At 46.0% G+C, this 17,211-nt stretch overlaps 1 protein-coding gene across 1 annotated transcript in view; it reads right to left on the reverse strand.

Annotated features, from left to right (window-relative positions):
- LOC142588694 (malate dehydrogenase, cytoplasmic-like) overlaps positions 1–17,211 on the reverse strand; it is a 43,098-nt gene that overhangs the window by 1,885 nt on the left and 24,002 nt on the right. Inside the window, exons 5-7 of the mRNA XM_075700514.1 lie at positions 12,728–12,850; positions 10,735–10,911; positions 312–425 (exon numbers count right to left, since the gene is read on the reverse strand). Coding sequence (XP_075556629.1) covers positions 312–425; positions 10,735–10,911; positions 12,728–12,850 — 414 coding nt within the window. The remainder of the gene's footprint in view (positions 1–311; positions 426–10,734; positions 10,912–12,727; positions 12,851–17,211) is intronic.

The raw sequence follows: 17,211 nt of genomic DNA on the forward strand, positions 1-17,211 counted from the left end.
CTTTTGTCACTAGAAACCCACACTCCTTGTCACATGCATTTGGACAGAGAAATTGTAGTTAAATTGCAGCTGAATTTTTCTCACAAGAAACCCAAACTCTGTCTAACGTTCGTTAGAAAACAGAAATCGGACTTGGATCTCAGGTGAATTTTCCTTAGAAGAAACCTGAAGCGATTAACCAAATAAACGTCGGATTGAAGTCCGTTCATCCGATAATTCGGCAAAATGAAGTGCTAGAGCTTTAAAAGTCTGGTATGAGATCGCCAAGTTATTTCCTTTCGTGTTTGCTGTTGACTATACAAAGCACTAACCTCAGGGGTTCCTTGCCACCAGTCGCGCAACTGATCCGCTGCTGCGCTGGCTGTAGTGATTCCACTGGACCTTTTGCGCGCAGCCAACACTGCAAAACCGCGTTTCTGCACGGCCTGCATGTGGTAGGCGGCGAAAACGGCAACACAATTGACATCAATTTACACCATGATTAAAAGGCACCAAATACGCATGGGTTCAAATAGATGTGACCAACAGACGCGAAGTTGGTAGCTGTATTCGTGACTCCAACTGAATGCTCGCCCCCTAGCGGCCGCACCGAGAACCAGCCGATCTAGGTCCAGCCGCAGGTTCTCGCATTACAGCGTGTGCTGCAACGTTGCCTCGTAGTTCTGAAATAATCGCGATGCCGTCGTGTACAAGCTCGAAAAAAAAAATGGATGTGGAAAAAATTTTGCTGTAGTGGATCATAGTGGAAAGACAGCAAATCGCCATTTCATCGTTTCCCGAAAGTAGCAGACGACGAGAAATGGGGAGCGACATGGATCTCAAACTTGCGCATTGGAAAAAAAAATTACTGACGTTATAGGAGTGTTTTCGAAGCACTTCCCTCAGGATGACTTTTTTTCTGCCGGCGAGTAGACCATTGGTTTCTATTTATATATTTTAAATTTGTAGCTGGCCTTTCAATTCGAGGAGTATACTTTGTTTAGGCAGGTGCTTAATTGAATTAGTGATGTACGATTAAGTCTCATTTGGTTTGGTTAGCTTAGTTTTCTGTCCAGCATTACTGTTACTAATGCATTAAGTACCGCAAATATTCTCGCTAATGCACTTTTGTCCGCAGGCACTGGTAGCAAGAACCATAGCTCGGAAGGATTGAAGTTGATCACGACAAATGTTATGCCGCGAGGCGCCATATCGCTTTGATAGCATGTTTTGAGTGGTGTAAGCAGATGATGTTATTTTCTCATTCAGCAAGGTGAGTTGTCAGTTTATTTGCTCTGAAGAAATTTAGAAGCAACTGAAAACAGCGTTCTTTCCAGATTTGGAGCATTCGGCCTGGCCATAGCGACGCTAGTTTGCGATTTGACCCTGTGCACACAGTCAAATTCCTTTACAAGTAGTTCGATTCGTTTCCAAATCATGCATTTACACAATTAAAGTTACCTTGCTCCAAAGAAAACCCTTGTGAAATTTCGGAAACCTACTGAAAGAAACGCAACTTGGTCCGATTGGTTGCCATTTACTTCGCACCTTTCACCACGTTTTGAGCATTCCTACGGGAGGCGGGTGTCTGTTGCGTTCCCAAGCCGGGACACCACCTCGAATACTGCGTACTGGGAGCATGAACAAGCGCCAGTGGTAAGACGCAGACTACCTTATGACATGGATCAGCTAACTACAAAGAGAAAGGCGCACCCCGACTCAGAAACGAACCCTCATTTGTTTTTATTCGAAGACACACTAACTAGGTAACTGAACAGTTCTTAGACTCGTTCTATCCGTGAACAATATCCGTATTTACCTCCTAAAAGCACGACAGGCGTTACTGCCTATATAGTTGCGGGTTACTTCGAGATATTCTGCAACACGAGTCACAGTGCGGAGTTGCCTATGAAGGTGGAAACAGTCCAGTATCGCATCTGTAGCCGTGAAGCATTTCCGCGAACAAGTTCTTGCATGTTTCGGGGGCCACCTACGCACACACATTCCGCATTTTTAAGCTCCGGCTCGCTTGAAAGGCTATTTATCAATAAAAATTATAGGCGCCAACCGCGGAAACGCGCTAGTGCCACTGCTTGCGCGTTCGTCGTCGTCGTCTTCTTCCACAGCTGGCTCTGTTGTGCAAAAATTATCATCATCAGGAATGGTTCGAGCATCGTCGTCTTCCACAGCTGGCTCTGTGGTTGCTCAACATTCTAGCGTGGAATTTCACTCCTCTTCTGTCGTCGTAATGGGGAGGCCGCGTTTACGGGTTACTAGCTGTTGCTTAAAGGGGCACTAAAGGGAAATACTAAGTCGACGTGGACTGTTTGGATACCTTTCCAGAAACCTCGCAACGCTTCTTTCGTGCCAAGAAAAGACTTAGTTTACGAGAAATTTGCATCTGAAGGGTCCGAATACCTTTTTAATAATTGAAATCTCCCGCAACGCAATGGAGGAGTGGTGACGTTGCATACGCCATCACCGCCCTTTGCTGCTGTCGGTGAGTAAAACGGCGCCCGACAGACGGCGGCACCAAGCCAAGACAGACCAATGGATTCGTCGTCGCAGCTGCTTTTTGGTCAAGTGGCGTAGACCGTTCGGGCATCCCGCGACATCACATGGAAATTGAATTCTCTGCTATACTTGCAGTTTGTGCGAGTATCGCGAGCCAGCAAAACCACACTCTCAAATAAATTTGCACCCTTTGGGGCTTAATTTGCCATACAATGATAATCGCCACCTGTCTTGCTTGCGTTTCCGTTTTTGTTACTTTCCTGTCGAGAATGCTCTGTCATGCTAATAACGCGCATGCCGTTTGTGACTTGGAAGTACCGGGCTCGCAACGTTAAAGAAAAGAAATGCGAACAAGACAGATATCGATTATTGTTGTATGGCAAGATAAGCCTCAAAGGGTGTACATTTGGATAAGAGTGCAGCGCGGCACTACGCTATAACGAAACTACTGAAACGCGAAAGCGTGGGCGGCGCAGAGTCGAGCGCAAATGAAACCTTTAGACCGCACGCGTCGTTGTCAAGGGTAATGTCAATGAGTTCTTTTTTCTAAGAATGAAATAGAACTGGACAAGTAGCGTTTTATTTCGTCTTATATTACAAGAATAGCATGCTTTCTGCAACAGGTGGTTGAGTACGAGTGACAAAACTTAGCTGAGGAGTGCTTTCGTAATCGGGCAAGTAGTTGAATGTCCTGGGGGAGTCTCTAATCATGTCCTGAATTTACCAGAATTTCTCGATTATTAAGGCTCTGTTCGCGATAACATTGATGCCTTAGCGATTTTCGAGCACTAGTCTATCAACTTCATCATCATCATCATCATCAGCCTAGTTACGCCCACTGCAGGGCAAAGGCTTCTCCCATACTTCTCCAACTACCCCGGTCATGTAGTAATTGTGGCCATGTTGTCCCTGCAAACGTCTTAATGTCATCCGCCCACCTAACTTTCTGCCGCCCCCTGCTACGCATCCCTTCCCTTGGAATCCAGTCCGTAACCCTTAGTGACCATCGGTTATCTTCCCTCCTCATTACATGTCCGGCCCATGCCCATTTCTTTTTCTTGATTTCAACTAAGATGTCGTTTACCCGCGTTTGTTGCCTCACCCAATCTGCTCTTTTCTTATCCCTTAACGTCACACCCATCATTCTTCTTTCCATAGCTCGTTGCGTCGTCCTCAATTTCAGCAGAACCCTTTTCGTAAGCCTCCAGGTTTCTGCCCCATATGTGAGTACTGGTAACACACAGCTGTTATACACTTTCCTTTTGAGGGATAGTGGCAACCTGCTGTTCATGATTTGAGAATGCCTGCCAAACGCACCCCAGCCCATTCTTATTCTTCTGGTTATTTCAGTCTCATGATCCGGATCCGTGGTCACTACCTGCACTAAGTAGATGTATTCCCTTACCCCTTCCAGTGCTTCGCTACCTATCGTAAACTGCTGTTCTCTTCCGAGCCTGTTAAACATTACTTTAGTTTTCTGCAGATTAATTTTCAGACCCACCCTTCTGCTTTGCCTCTCCAGGTCAGTGAGCATGCATTGCAATTGGTCTCCTGAGTTACTAAGCAAGGCAATATCATCAGCGAATCGCAAGTTGCTAAGGTATTCTCCATCAACTTTTATCCCCAATTCTTCCCACTCCAGACCTCTGAATACCTCCTGTAAACATGCTGTGAATAGCATTGGAGATATCGTATCTCCCTGTCTGACGCCGTTCTTTATAGGGATTTTGTTGCTTTCTTTGTGGAGGACTACGGTGGCTGTGGAGCCGCTATAGATATCTTCCAGTATCTTTACATATGGCTCATCTACACCCTGATTCCGTAATGCCTCCATGACTGCTGAGGTTTCGACTGAATCAAACGCTTTCTCGTAATCAATGAAAGCTATATATAAGGGTTGGTTATATTCTGCACATTTCTCTATCACTTGATTGATAGTGTGAATATGGTCTATTGTTGAGTAGCCTTTACGGAATCCTGCCTGGTCCTTTGGTTGACAGAAGTCTAAGGTGTTCCTGATTCTATTTGCGATTACCTTAGTAAATACTTTGTAGGCAACGGACAGTAAGCTGATCGGTCTGTAATTTTTCAAGTCTTTGGCGTCCCCTTTCTTATGGATTAGGATTATGTTAGCGTTCTTCCAAGATTCCGGTACGCTCGAGGTTATGAGGCATTGCGTATACAGGGTGGCCAGTTTCCATCTGCCATCCCCCTTTGCATAGCTGCTAAGGCTTTCTTTACTTCTTCTGGCGTTACCTGTGGGATTTCGAATTCCTCTAGGCTATTCTCTCTTCCACTATCGTCGTGGGTGCCACTGGTACTGTATAAATCTCTATAGAACTCCTCAGCCACTTGAACTATCTCATCCATATTAGTAACGATATTGCCGGCTTTGTCTCTTAACGCACACATCTGATTCTTGCCTATTCCTAGTTTCTTCTTCACTGTTTTTAGGCTTCCTCCGTTCCTGAGAGCCTGTTCAATTCTATCCATATTATAGTTCCTGATGTCTGCTGTCTTACGCTTGTTGATTAACTTAGAAAGTTCTGCCAGTTCTATTCTAGCTGTAGGGTTAGAGGCTTTCATACATTGGTGTTTCTTGATCAGATCTTTCGTCTCCTGCGATAGCTTACTGGTTTCCTGTCTAACGGAGTTACCACCGACTTCTATTGCGCACTCCTTAATGGTTCCCATGAGATAGTCGTTCATTGCTTCAACACTAAGGTCCTCTTACTGAGTTAAAGCCGAATACCTGTTCTGTAGCTTGATCCGGAATTCCTCTAGTTTCCCTCTTACCGCTAACTCATTGATTGGCTTCTTGTGTACCAGTTTCTTCCGTTCCCTCCTCAAGTCTAGGCTAATTCGAGTTCTTACCATCCTATGGTCACTGCAGCGTACCTTGCCGAGCACGTCTACATCTTGTATGGTGCCAGGGTTCGCGCAGAGTATGAAGTCGATTTCATTTCTAGTCTCACCATTCGGGCTCCTCCATGTCCACTTTCGACTAACCCGCTTGCGGAAAAAGGTGTTCATTATCCGCATATTATTCTGTTCTGCAAAATCTACTAATAATTCTCCTCTGCTATTCCTAGAGCCTATGCCATATTCCCCCACTGACTTGTCTCCAGCCTGCTTCTTGCCTACCCTGGCATTGAAGTCGCCCATCAGTATAGTGTATTTTGTTTTGACTTTACCCATCGCCGATTCCACGTCTTCATAAAAGCTTTCGACTTCCTGGTCATCATGACTGCATGTAGGGGCATAGACTTGTACCACCTTCAATTTGTACCTCTTATTAAGTTTCACAACAAGACCTGCCACCCTCTCGTTAATGCTATAGAATTCCTGTATGTTACCAGCTATTTCCTTATTAATCAGGAATCCGACTCCTAGTTCTCGTCTCTCCGCTAAGCCCCGGTAACACAGTACATGCCCGCTTTTTAGCACTGTATATGCTTCTTTTGTCCTCCTAACCTCACTGAGCCCTATTATATCCCATTTACTACCCTCTAATTCCTCCAATAACACTGCTAGACTCGCCTCACTAGATAGCGTTCTAACGTTAAACGTTGCCAGGTTCAGATTCCAATGGCGGCCTGTCCGGAGCCAGGTATTTTTAGCACCCTCTGCAGCGTTACAGATCTGACCGCCGCCGTGGTCAGTTGCTTCGCGGCTGCTGGGGACTGAGGGCCGGGGTTTGATTGTTGTATTCATATAGGAGGTTGTGGCCAAGTACTGCACCAGGGTGGCCAATCCTGCTCTGGTGAGAGAGTGCGTTACCGGTTCTGGTCACCGGGATCAGGCCGCACTCCAGGCCTGTTTGTGCAATTTTCTCAACACACGTTTTTTTTTTGTATTTTCCGGTGGAGAATTGCGCGGCACCGGGATGTGAATCACGGTCCTCTTGCACTGGAGACGGTCTATCAACTTAGCTTGACTTAAATATAATATTTGCCTTCAGTGTCCCTTTAAGGGGGTATGAGCCATTCAATGTCTTTCGTGACAACGAAGGTGGTAAGCGGATGTGTGTGCGTACCTATATCGCCACTATGACCACAAATTAGCACAGTTATGTTCGTATTTTAACGCGATAGCGTTAAGGAGCTCGTGTCGCAGAAAAGCCGGTGTCGTCGGCGTCGGTGTCGGCGTCGGCGTCCGCGGCGTTGGCCGTGAGCGATAAATCACGGCAGGCACTTCGTAAATAAAAAGCAACTTCCAAGATGGGCTGGGTGGGAATCGAACCAGGGTCTCCGGAGTGTGAGACGGAGATGTTACCACTGAGCCACGAGTTCGATGCTTCAAAGCGGTACAAAAGCGCCTCTAGTGAACGCGGTGTTGAGGCTCAGGCGTGCGTCGCTTGCTCAGGCGCACATTTCGTTGTCGCGCCGAACGCTGCGTTGCTCGACGCTCACCGCGTCCGATGCGGGCTGCGTAGTCGCTGCGCCGTAGCCCATTGTCTTACACCCCTTGGCGGGTCGACGGGAACGCTTTCGCGTTCCACTCTTGAAGGCGAAGCTTAAGCGTCCTCCAATTTTTTGTTCAATATCCTGGGTCACCTCTAATAAAAAATTAATAAAAACAAAGGAGTAGAAGAAAAAGACGAAACAAACAACGAAGTTAAGTGTTTGTGCCTTTTTTCAACCAATATAGCATAACCACCGCGTAGAACTTAATATACCTATTAAGCAATACCGCTTCGCTGGTCTTCCATCTTCCCATAGTGGAAATACTCTGAAATTTTTTTTTTTCATGGGGCCCTATGAGAAAAGTTCAGTTACCCTATAGGAGGGTGGGCAATAGAGCATATGCGATATTCTGCAAGCGCGCTATTCCACGCATCACGTTCGACCAACGCAAGATGGCGCAAGTCGTCATAGAAGTGAAAACGAAGCACAAGCGCACGCGTTGCCGCTGTCGCTGTTTTTGCTACAGTCTCTTCCTTACCGAATCCTAGCTGCTCGTACACATATCCTAGACTCAACAGTACTGTGAGCGGGACGTCGGCCATCTTACGTAGGGCAATTTAACAGTGTGAAAAAGCCTACTTCCAGTATTTCGCATACCCGCTTTCCATTGAAATCTCTTATTCAGCGAAAATGGGAGACCCGGAGAGCAATTTCAGCGTCCTTACATAGACACAAGCCAAACACAAACAAGCAATCTGTGACGGAGCGAACGGGGGACAAGCATCTGAAATTCGGAGCGAACGGGGGAACAGCAGAACTCAGCTTTTCTTACGGGCACATAATATGCAACGCCGTGCGGTACCGCTGGGCCGATTTGAATTAAATATAGCATACTCCAAAGGACGCACAAGAAACGCTTAAGTTTTCGTTAATGTTGGCGGCAGGCTGTTTATCTGCGTTCAAATAAATTATTCTATATGAGAGGCCCCTTAGCATTCTGGGGGGGAGGGGATAACTTCGGGTTAAGTTTCACGGCCGCAGCTAAATAGGATTAAAAATCACCGCCCAAGAACTCCGTCCAGATGGTTAACAAGCGAAGCTGAAACGTGTGGCCCCGGTGTTTATCACTGGTTTAATCTCGACGGTTCATTAAACGACGGCTTGGTAGGCAGCCAGCTCCTCGGTACACAGTTTTTGCTTACGCTTGGGTGCACAAGCCTGTTCTTGTGCCCGGGCTGCAGCATCGGCATGGCGTAGACGAGCTCTTTCCCTGGTTCTGCTCGCGGCGTTGCTGATCGAACGCTGCCTGCTCCTCAGGAGTACGTATGACGCATGCCCTACCCATTTCGGAGCCGGAGAGAAACTGCTGCACGCGCGCTCGGCTCATTCTGCGACGGAGAGCGACGACGTCGCTACTGACGCAGCCAATGGCGCGTCTCTCTCTCTTTTTTATTTCTCGCGCATGCACATGAGATTGCGCCGGATGAGTTTTAGGCGTACAACGACAAGCAAACAGACGGACGAATCGGCTAGCCAATACAGCTTAGCTGTAGAAGTCTGATACGGTTTGCTAGTCAGGCCGGACGTTTGCAAGCACAGCGCAACGATTTCCGCAATTTTGTGGCTGAAATCTTTGAGATCGATGCAGAAAAGTAATCGGCAGCAAGGACCCTTTCGGCTTTGACAAAACACCTCGATTCTACGCCACAAGCGACAAACTTGAACACAGCACAAGTGAAAGATCCGCCGTGATCCTGGATGCCGTGGTGATCTTTATTTATTTAAACAGAGTTGCCAGCACAAGTAACGGATTCTGGATTTGCCAATAGGCTGAGAGGCGAAAAAGTTGGTGCCACCCTTAGATGATAAATATTTTGTTGCAAAATGACATCAAAACGTATGGGCTCATGTGCTGGGGACATGCACGGAGGGGCCACGAAGGCACTCTGACTTGTAATCGCGGAAAATATAAGTGTATGAACATGTTAGCACAGAGCCGAGTTCATAGCATTTGCATAAGCCTTACTATTCAGAAGTTTTCTTATTGGGAATATAACTTAGAAACTCAAGAGAGCTAAAGGCGACTGACGTTTACCGATGCTAGTAGTCATAGCGACAAGGGTAAGTGTCATAATTATCTTCATTATCATCATAATTTACTTTAGTTTAAGGCCCCAGTACCCGCCTATATGTTGTATTTCCCTGAAAAATGCAAGGTACAAGTGAACTTGCTATAGCCTGAATGACGGCGCGAGGTAGTTGCAATCGTCCTGTGGTACACTCGGTACAAGGAATAGGGCCCACATTCACAAAAAGCTCTTACGCCAGAATTGCCCTCGTAGGAGAAAGCGTCAGCCAATCCTGATGCCGGACATATTATTATCGAAACTGGCCGGCCAGCGACAAAGAACATTTAGAAATGATGATATTTGTGAATTTGGCCCAGGATCTCAACGCTGCATAATCGACGGCACTTCAGCATGTAACCTTGGTTCACAGCAAATAACCTTGGTTCTTGGTAGTTTGCACTTAGCGTGATCGCTGTGTCAACAAATCATAGAAAAGAAAACAGTACCCTGCACGGACCGTCGCAGAGAGACTGTGTTTCGTGTAAGACATGCAAAAGGCACCACATAACAGAACAAGTTTTTTTTCAACAGCAATTGAAGAGATTTGATGCGGACAACATAAGCTATAAATGACTAAATGCTGCCTCGAAATCTAAAACCCTGTGAGACGACCTTCTTTGTTTCCTCGAACACACTGCAGCGCTGTAGCTATTGTACACCCGTGCCGATCGCACTGTGGTCACTCATTTTTATTTTGACACATGGCTGCAGTCGACGTAGCAACAAAACGCTCTTCGCAGATGTGTCAGGGGCTCAGTTGTATAGTTATCGTTGTCCGGATAGACTTAGAGCAATGAAGCATTGAAAAAAGTGGGCATCTATGAAAATGAAAGAAAACCACCCTCCGAAGATGAAACGGTTATAACCCCTTCAGTCAGGGTATAGACGTTCGCGTTACGCGTCTTGGTTTTGCCATAATTTATGTCCGTTGGTGGCAAGGAATACGACACACACAATAATAGGCTTAGGGGAAAACTGAACATTAGATTTATTTAAGGTGGCAGTTCGCTTGCGAGTGTAACGTGTCGCTCCAGACGACCATTTTGCAAAAGACACTAGCATATTTGACAAGCCATTTGACGTGACGCATTCCCTCAGTAATAGCTAAAGAGTAATATTTCATGCCTCTTGATGTTTGCAGCCAATGAATGAAGTGTGCATGCCCTTTGAGCTGGGGATTCAATTGTGGTAATGAGGAAATGAAGTGTGGCACATTATACCGCAAAAATGCATTTAATTGCGCTGCGATTATGACGACTCACTGGAAAACGCACGAAGCATCATATATACAACATTCGCCTGCCTCGAATCAAATCGCCCACACCGTGGTCTAACAATATGCAAATTGCACACGTTTGAGAGTTCATTATAATTCGTGACACTAGCGAATAAAACCGCGCATCTTGGTGGCAATCGGAACGCTTCATAAAATTAATATCTCGCAGTCGGTTTGAATTCGGTTTTCAACACTGCACTAGTTATTTTCAGCAATACTTTGTACATATTTTCATAGGTAAGTTGCAAAATTTTCGCTGGTAATTACTTCCTGGCGTAACTTATTTCTTTTCTTTTTGAGGGGGGGGGGGGTAGGGGCCGGTCAAGCTGTTTCCTTACGTTTTCTCTGCCTCCTTCATACTATGTACACGTGGAAACTGAATAAACAATGTAACATGGAGTGATGGACGAGAAGGCGAAAAATGACTCACGGTAATGAATTCTCCTTGCAGGTAGGCTTCGTCTTTCAGAGCATCGGTGACCTTCACGGTCTGGTCCTGCATTATCAGCTTTGCGTAACTGGCGTCCGGGAACAGAGTAGCCGAGTGATTGCCCCAGACGACCACGTTCCGCACATCCGCAGGCGACACCTTTAGCTTCAGGGCAATCTGCAGTAGCGTTGGAACATGGTGAACGTTTAACAGCGCGAACTGATGCAGTTTCAAGAACGAGTAGGCGACTCGGACCGGCACTTACTTTCGGCAAAGCGGAAATTCATCGTCTGTTTGTGTCGCCCGTTCGTCCTCGTCTTTCGTTTGTTTACACCGTTAAGTGTTCACCATGATCCAGAGTAAACTGCAGTCCACCAACGAGGCATAAAGAAGCGTCGGGAAACAATGTCCCAGAAGTGAGCGAGGAGTACAAGGGTATCTGAGCAAGGGCTCGATATTTTTAAAGCGAAGGTTTCTTTACGAACACCTCCAGGACTTTTCTGTCCCTGGCTGGTTCGTGCTCCTGCAGACTGGCCGAACAGTTCACACTTGAAAAAAAAAGACTAATATAGGATAACATGCCACGCGGTGAGATCGAGCCTCGTGTCCGAGTGGAGTAGCCAGATGCTCTAGCTTTTAGGACATAATCGCAAGTACTCTGCTCTCGTACCAACGCAACAAACCCCAACCAGCTCTTTGAGGTGATCGCCGCGTGTGTCACATCGCGTAGCACAGGTGCGCGAGAGCGCATGCGCGCGCACGCGACCAGACCTTGTGCCCACTTTCGTTTCGCTATTTCTCGTTATTTACACTTCTAAGAATTTCAATAAGCTTTCTGTGTGCTTTATATGGCATCACTTTCTGTTTCATTCATACATTATCCCCCAAGCAGACTGCTCGATGCAGTCCACGTTCGCGTATTTCCTTCACATTCTGGTAGGATTAGTTCTGACCGCGTGAGCGTGAGTCTCCGGTTCTGTTCACTTTCTGAAGCTTCAGAGAAAGCCGCGGCACCCGTGCCTTGCGCGCTAACTCATTTTGTTGATATCCTGCATCTGTCTTCCGGCGTAATGCTGCTGATACGTGCGTCGTATAAAGCATTCTCGAAAGTGAAGCCGGAAAGCGTGACCAGCGAAAAGATGGCGAGTAGTGATGGGTAAAAAAGTGCGCAGTATTGGGAACACACTTAATGCAGCTATGAGTTACCACTGTCCGCATATCTTCAATGTCTTAATCACTTTTGAAAACTATGGTTCGCACTTTGACGTACTTTGAGGTTACGAAAAAAAAAATTGTGTGGCCTACAAGAAGACATAATAGGAAGTAAAAACTACGCAGGTGCTGGCTATCAAATTGTGCTTTATGCGAAATAATTCCATAAATACGTGGGAAGACGGGGACGTATCAAATATTAGCCAAGGAGGAGATTACGCATCTTGACCACTATTTTTCTCTTCGCGTATCCTGTCACACGCCATTTTCTTCTTTTTACCACTGTCCCTTTTACTTCTGTTGTTGTTTTCTTGTTGGTTGTTAGCCGTTTGTAAGAGTAATCTGTTATTCTTGTTACTTTTTTGTATTTTGTTTATCAAGTTGTCCTTAGTTCCTATGATCGATGTACTTTTTTTCACCACCGTTGGGGGTCAGTCGTTTTATCCTTCGTATTCTTTTCTTTGGTGACACGCAGATGCTACGCCGGCTACCTTTATTACGTTCCTGCCTTTTCATATACGTATATGTGCATTTCTGTGAAGAAACCACCAGTTGAGAGTCACCACCTGTTTCGTTCCATCTTCCTGCGGACCTGACTCTTGCGGTTTTGTTCTCAGGAAAGTTACGGAACCAACTAGGCAAACTTCCCTCTTAACATGTTGGGATACCTAAGCGTGATAGTCCCCATCGTAAAAAAAAAGAACCTTTGTTCCGATACTGCAGTAGCATCACAACATATGCATTATGTACTTTCAAAGGCGAAAAATTAGCCGGTGCTTACCTGGAATCTGGCCCTATTGTGGTCGATGCGTGTCAGAGCTGAGAAGTTTTCCTTCGGTATGGACGGAGCGTACTTGGAGCAAATGAACGCGATTGTGTTCGCCGGGTTGGCGACAACCAGCACCTGCGCAACGGGCGGGAACTCAATTAACAATCAAGACTTACCACGTTTGGTTTGGTTTGTTTGTTTGTTTATTCAGACACACATTACCTGGGTTGAAAGGACTAAAGGCAGATGAACTCTGCCTGACTAAGGTCCCTCCACCCATACATTTGCTCAGAAGCAGTGAGAATAAAAAAAGAAAAACAATGGCTTTGTACATTAAAGCGCCACAAAAAGATTTTCATGAACAGAAGTAACGTCGCGATCAGGCATCTTAAATTGAGTAACGGAATCACACAATAATGCATCAGCAATAAACCATAACAAGAACAAACGCGTACATAAATGGCAACATATTAAAAAGTACAAAGTTTGTGCAAGCGTTATACAAAATGTAACGTAACCATTCCTAGCCATGTATAACTGTTATAAAATGCAGCAGAACACAGAGGTTATAGAACAATAAAAAGGTTTTTTTTTTAAACTGAAGAACTTATTTAGGACAGAGTACCAGATAGTAAGTACATTGTAACATTTTTCTTGAAACGGTGGATAGAAGTACATTTTTCAATAAGTTCGTGGATATAACTGTTGTTGCGGAGAAGGTTAGGTATAAGGTAGATCAATGTTTGATTACCGTAAATGGTTCTGGATACCGGTATTCTAAATCGCTCGTGTCGGAGATCATAGGGAACATTAGTAGGGTAGCACTGAGCCATATAACTACTCAATTCATTTCCAATTTCCTTGCGAATATACAAGGCGAGCTTCAGATTAAACAGTTGGTTAACTGTAAGCAATTTAAGCTTGTTAAAAAATGGCGCAGTGTGTTCAGTTGGTTCCAGATTTTCTATGCAGCGAACAGCTCTCTTCTGTACAATTTTTAACCTTTCAAGGTTCGTTCCTGAAGTCGTACCCCATATTAAGAGACTTCAAATGTTCAAATGCGTGCAGTTACACATCGCAACAAGAAATAGCTACGTGCACCAACTAGAAACTACCTGACCGTTGCCACTATTCTTGAAAAAAGCCGCTAGGTATACATTGTTAGACGGCACTATCAAAGAAGAAATAAGGACAGTGCTGAAGACCACGAAACAGACTGAAGCGCGGATTTCGTCCACTATCTTAATTGTACATGCCACTCAAGCATTGTATATCACCAGCAAATATATTTGCCTCCCTCCTCAGCCCGTAACATATTGGTGGAATCGCGGACTGTTCTGGGCGCAAGACGTTGTTTTACATCGGCCACTCTTTGGATATCGCTGCGATGGGCACTCAAGGCGAGAATGCTTCCGAGATTTCAACTACTTCCCCTACAGACATCTTCGCACAACCGCGATATCAAGGCAACTTTTCCGGCACCGACTGCATTGATGTTGAATGCTGGCTTAATATATACGAGTTTTCGCAACCACTCAGACCCGACTCGCATAGCTAACGTGACCATCCACCTGAAGGGCACGGCATGGGTCTGCTTTCAGACATGCGAGGAAGAACTCACTAGCTGGGCCCTCTGCAAACTAAAGCTTCGCGAGTTATTGGGCAAGTCTGTTGTTCGGAAGCGTGCAGCGTGCGCTTCCGGGCCTTGTACCACGCGTTCAGAGTTGCACCGAGTCCGGCCCCTGACGTACATAGAGGACGTGCTGGCTCTTTGCCGCAGTGTTGATGAGAAGCTGCCGGAAGCTAAGTGGACAATTCCGGCAATTTTTTTACCGCGCCAGCATAACGACAATTTTATGTTCCTGAGATCATGTCACGCATTTGATAGTACAGTTTCTCCGCAAATTCGAAAATAATTTTGTATAGGCAAACAAGTGTCCGTACAAAAACCGAAACCTGGCCGAGCAGTCAAGCGAAGTGTTACGAAGTGTTAAGTCAAGCGAAGTGTTACGTGTAAACTTCGTGTGACGAGTAAGCTTCGTGTGAAGTGTAACCTTCGTGCAAACCGTGGCACGCCAACGCGCCAGGCGCGCAAGGCATACCGGTCTCGCCAGCGCGGAGAACAAAAGCGGCGACGAGCAGGCGCTGAGCTGATTGGTGACCGTGCTGGACGATTGAGACAATGTCTTCGAGTGACAATGTCAGCTGCATCAGCTCTTCAGAGCGGTCAAACAATCACATCTGCGATTCCGACGAATTCGATAGCCATGAATCGCCGTTCGTATTCCATGTTGCAGTGGTCTCCATGTTGTTGCAGCGGTATCCATGCAGCAGTCTCCATGTTGCAGCGCAGCAGATCGCACTGAAACATGGAGACCAAGGGTAGCCCAAACCACATGTTTGATACGTGTTGCTGGCTATGTTACGTGTTTTGCCTCTATATTAGAAAGCGTTTCGCATACTCACTATAAGATGTTGTGGAGCTTTGCTTTCCAGGTTTGTATGTCGATTTATAGAACGCACTATTTTCGAGTAAGAACGCATCTGACAATCCCGAGAAGCAGCCGGTGCATTCGTTCACATTAGCTTGGTACAGGCGACGGCTTGTCCTCCGCTTAAAATATAACAGAAGCCGTGCATCGGCGACGCCAAACGATATGAGGACGCAGGAAACATGCAGATTTTCCGCATGTAAACGCCCTCGTATCACTTCGAATCGCATTGCGATGCATGAAGGACCGGATAGCTTCGAAAATAGCGAGTGGGCGACTGTAGGGCGCACTGTTATACTACCTACTTATTTTTTCTTAGTTCTTTTTTTTCACAATTCATGTGATACAAAAAAGTAGACATGGACTGTGACTTCGAGCGCATGAGTCTTCCTTTAGAGAACTCGTACTTTTCTCGCGGAAGCGTTGATGCTGGACTGACACTGTTGGCAGCTGAACGAGGCAGTTGCTCAAGCTCCTGTTTCGAAGGGGCGTCCGCTTGTTAGCCATTTGGGATAAGAGAAAAGTAGTGCGTTTCGAAAGCTAAGTAATGAGTTAGCCTAAGAATGCGTAAAAATACACCCACGTACGCAGTCGCATTTCATTTAGGCAAGTGCCGCCGAGTGCGACTTGCAGCCGTTGAGAGCGGCAACGCACCCGTGTATAGTGCGCCGTGTCGCCGGTTCTCGCTTTTTGTGTGTGAATTGCACGAAATAAACAATTGTTTATTTCAAACACGCGTGATCAAAAGAACTATAGGAAAAAGAGCTTTCTTTATCGCAATAGGTTAAGGTGCAGGTCAGTCACTCAGGTCCACCGTTATCAGACGCACGAACTCCGAGATTGTTCTAGGCGTAACCTCGGCTGAACGTGGTCGACGTCGGCTCGATGCGTGTGTGCGGCTCGCGAGGACCGAGATTCCTGCAGCCAACAACGTAAAATTACTTGCCATCTATCACCTGCCTGTCCACGCAACGAAACTTCTCGCGACCAACTGCTCACGCGGAACACTCTATACTTGAAGAAATGACTGAAGTGTGCAGAGAAACGCACCGAGCAAATTTTCTTGAGATTCGCTGACCTAGAAAAATCGCCAGAGTAGTCCTTTAAAGGTCGCCCACGTCCTCAACGACATAACTGACGACGCGTTCAATCTCCTCGCGCTTGAATATTAGTCAGCGGTACAGGACATAATTTCTGAATTCTGCCGCTTCAAAGAAGTGAGCACCAAACAAAATACGCCGTATTACTCCTATGCCATCTTCTTCATGGCCTAGGCCTGGTAATTTTTACCTCATATTGCCAAACAGTAATTATAACTGTGGAGACTCATCACATAAAACCCCACTTTTCCCGTCCTCTTAGTGCGGCGACATCTATACCGGCGTGGACCGCCGGCTTCCGCCCATGGCCACTAAGTCTGAAAATATCGCGCGTACTGTTCGACGGCAGAAAGCGGAATGCACCTGGGGTGCAATTCTACAGCTGGGAGAGGCATTCCCAATTGCCCACTTGAGTCTTAAAACTTCGAAAGAAAAGCAGCGGGAAGTCAATGACGCCTTATCGTCGTTGCCGTTGTCGTCAGCCATTGTCGTTGACCCGAAAAGTGCGTTGTAACCATGAATAAAAGAGAACAATGAGTTGCACAATATAACGTTGACGGAAATTGGAAAATTCCTGCAGTAACGTCGCATAAAACTGAGAATGCGAGACAATTTGTTCGTGAGGAAGTTCTCATGCACGTTCCAAGACATCAGAAAAGTCATATGTCCAATGCCTTGAACGCTTGCGCGTAATACACTGATGTATTATTGAGAGTCAGTGTTGACCATTTCGCGATGTGAATGAAAAACATAACCACTGCCTTTGTTTCATAGGTAATTTCTCGCGGCCATGGCCACGAGAAACGGACCATTCTGGAAATTCATTCTAAGTGCATACGCCTTGTAAACTCATCGGCTACAATTCATAAATTGCAGTAGGTGCCGTAAAGTAACTAGCAAGTTA

The sequence above is a fragment of the Dermacentor variabilis genome, chromosome 7 (assembly GCF_050947875.1).
Source record: "Dermacentor variabilis isolate Ectoservices chromosome 7, ASM5094787v1, whole genome shotgun sequence".
NCBI lineage: Eukaryota > Metazoa > Arthropoda > Arachnida > Ixodida > Ixodidae > Dermacentor > Dermacentor variabilis.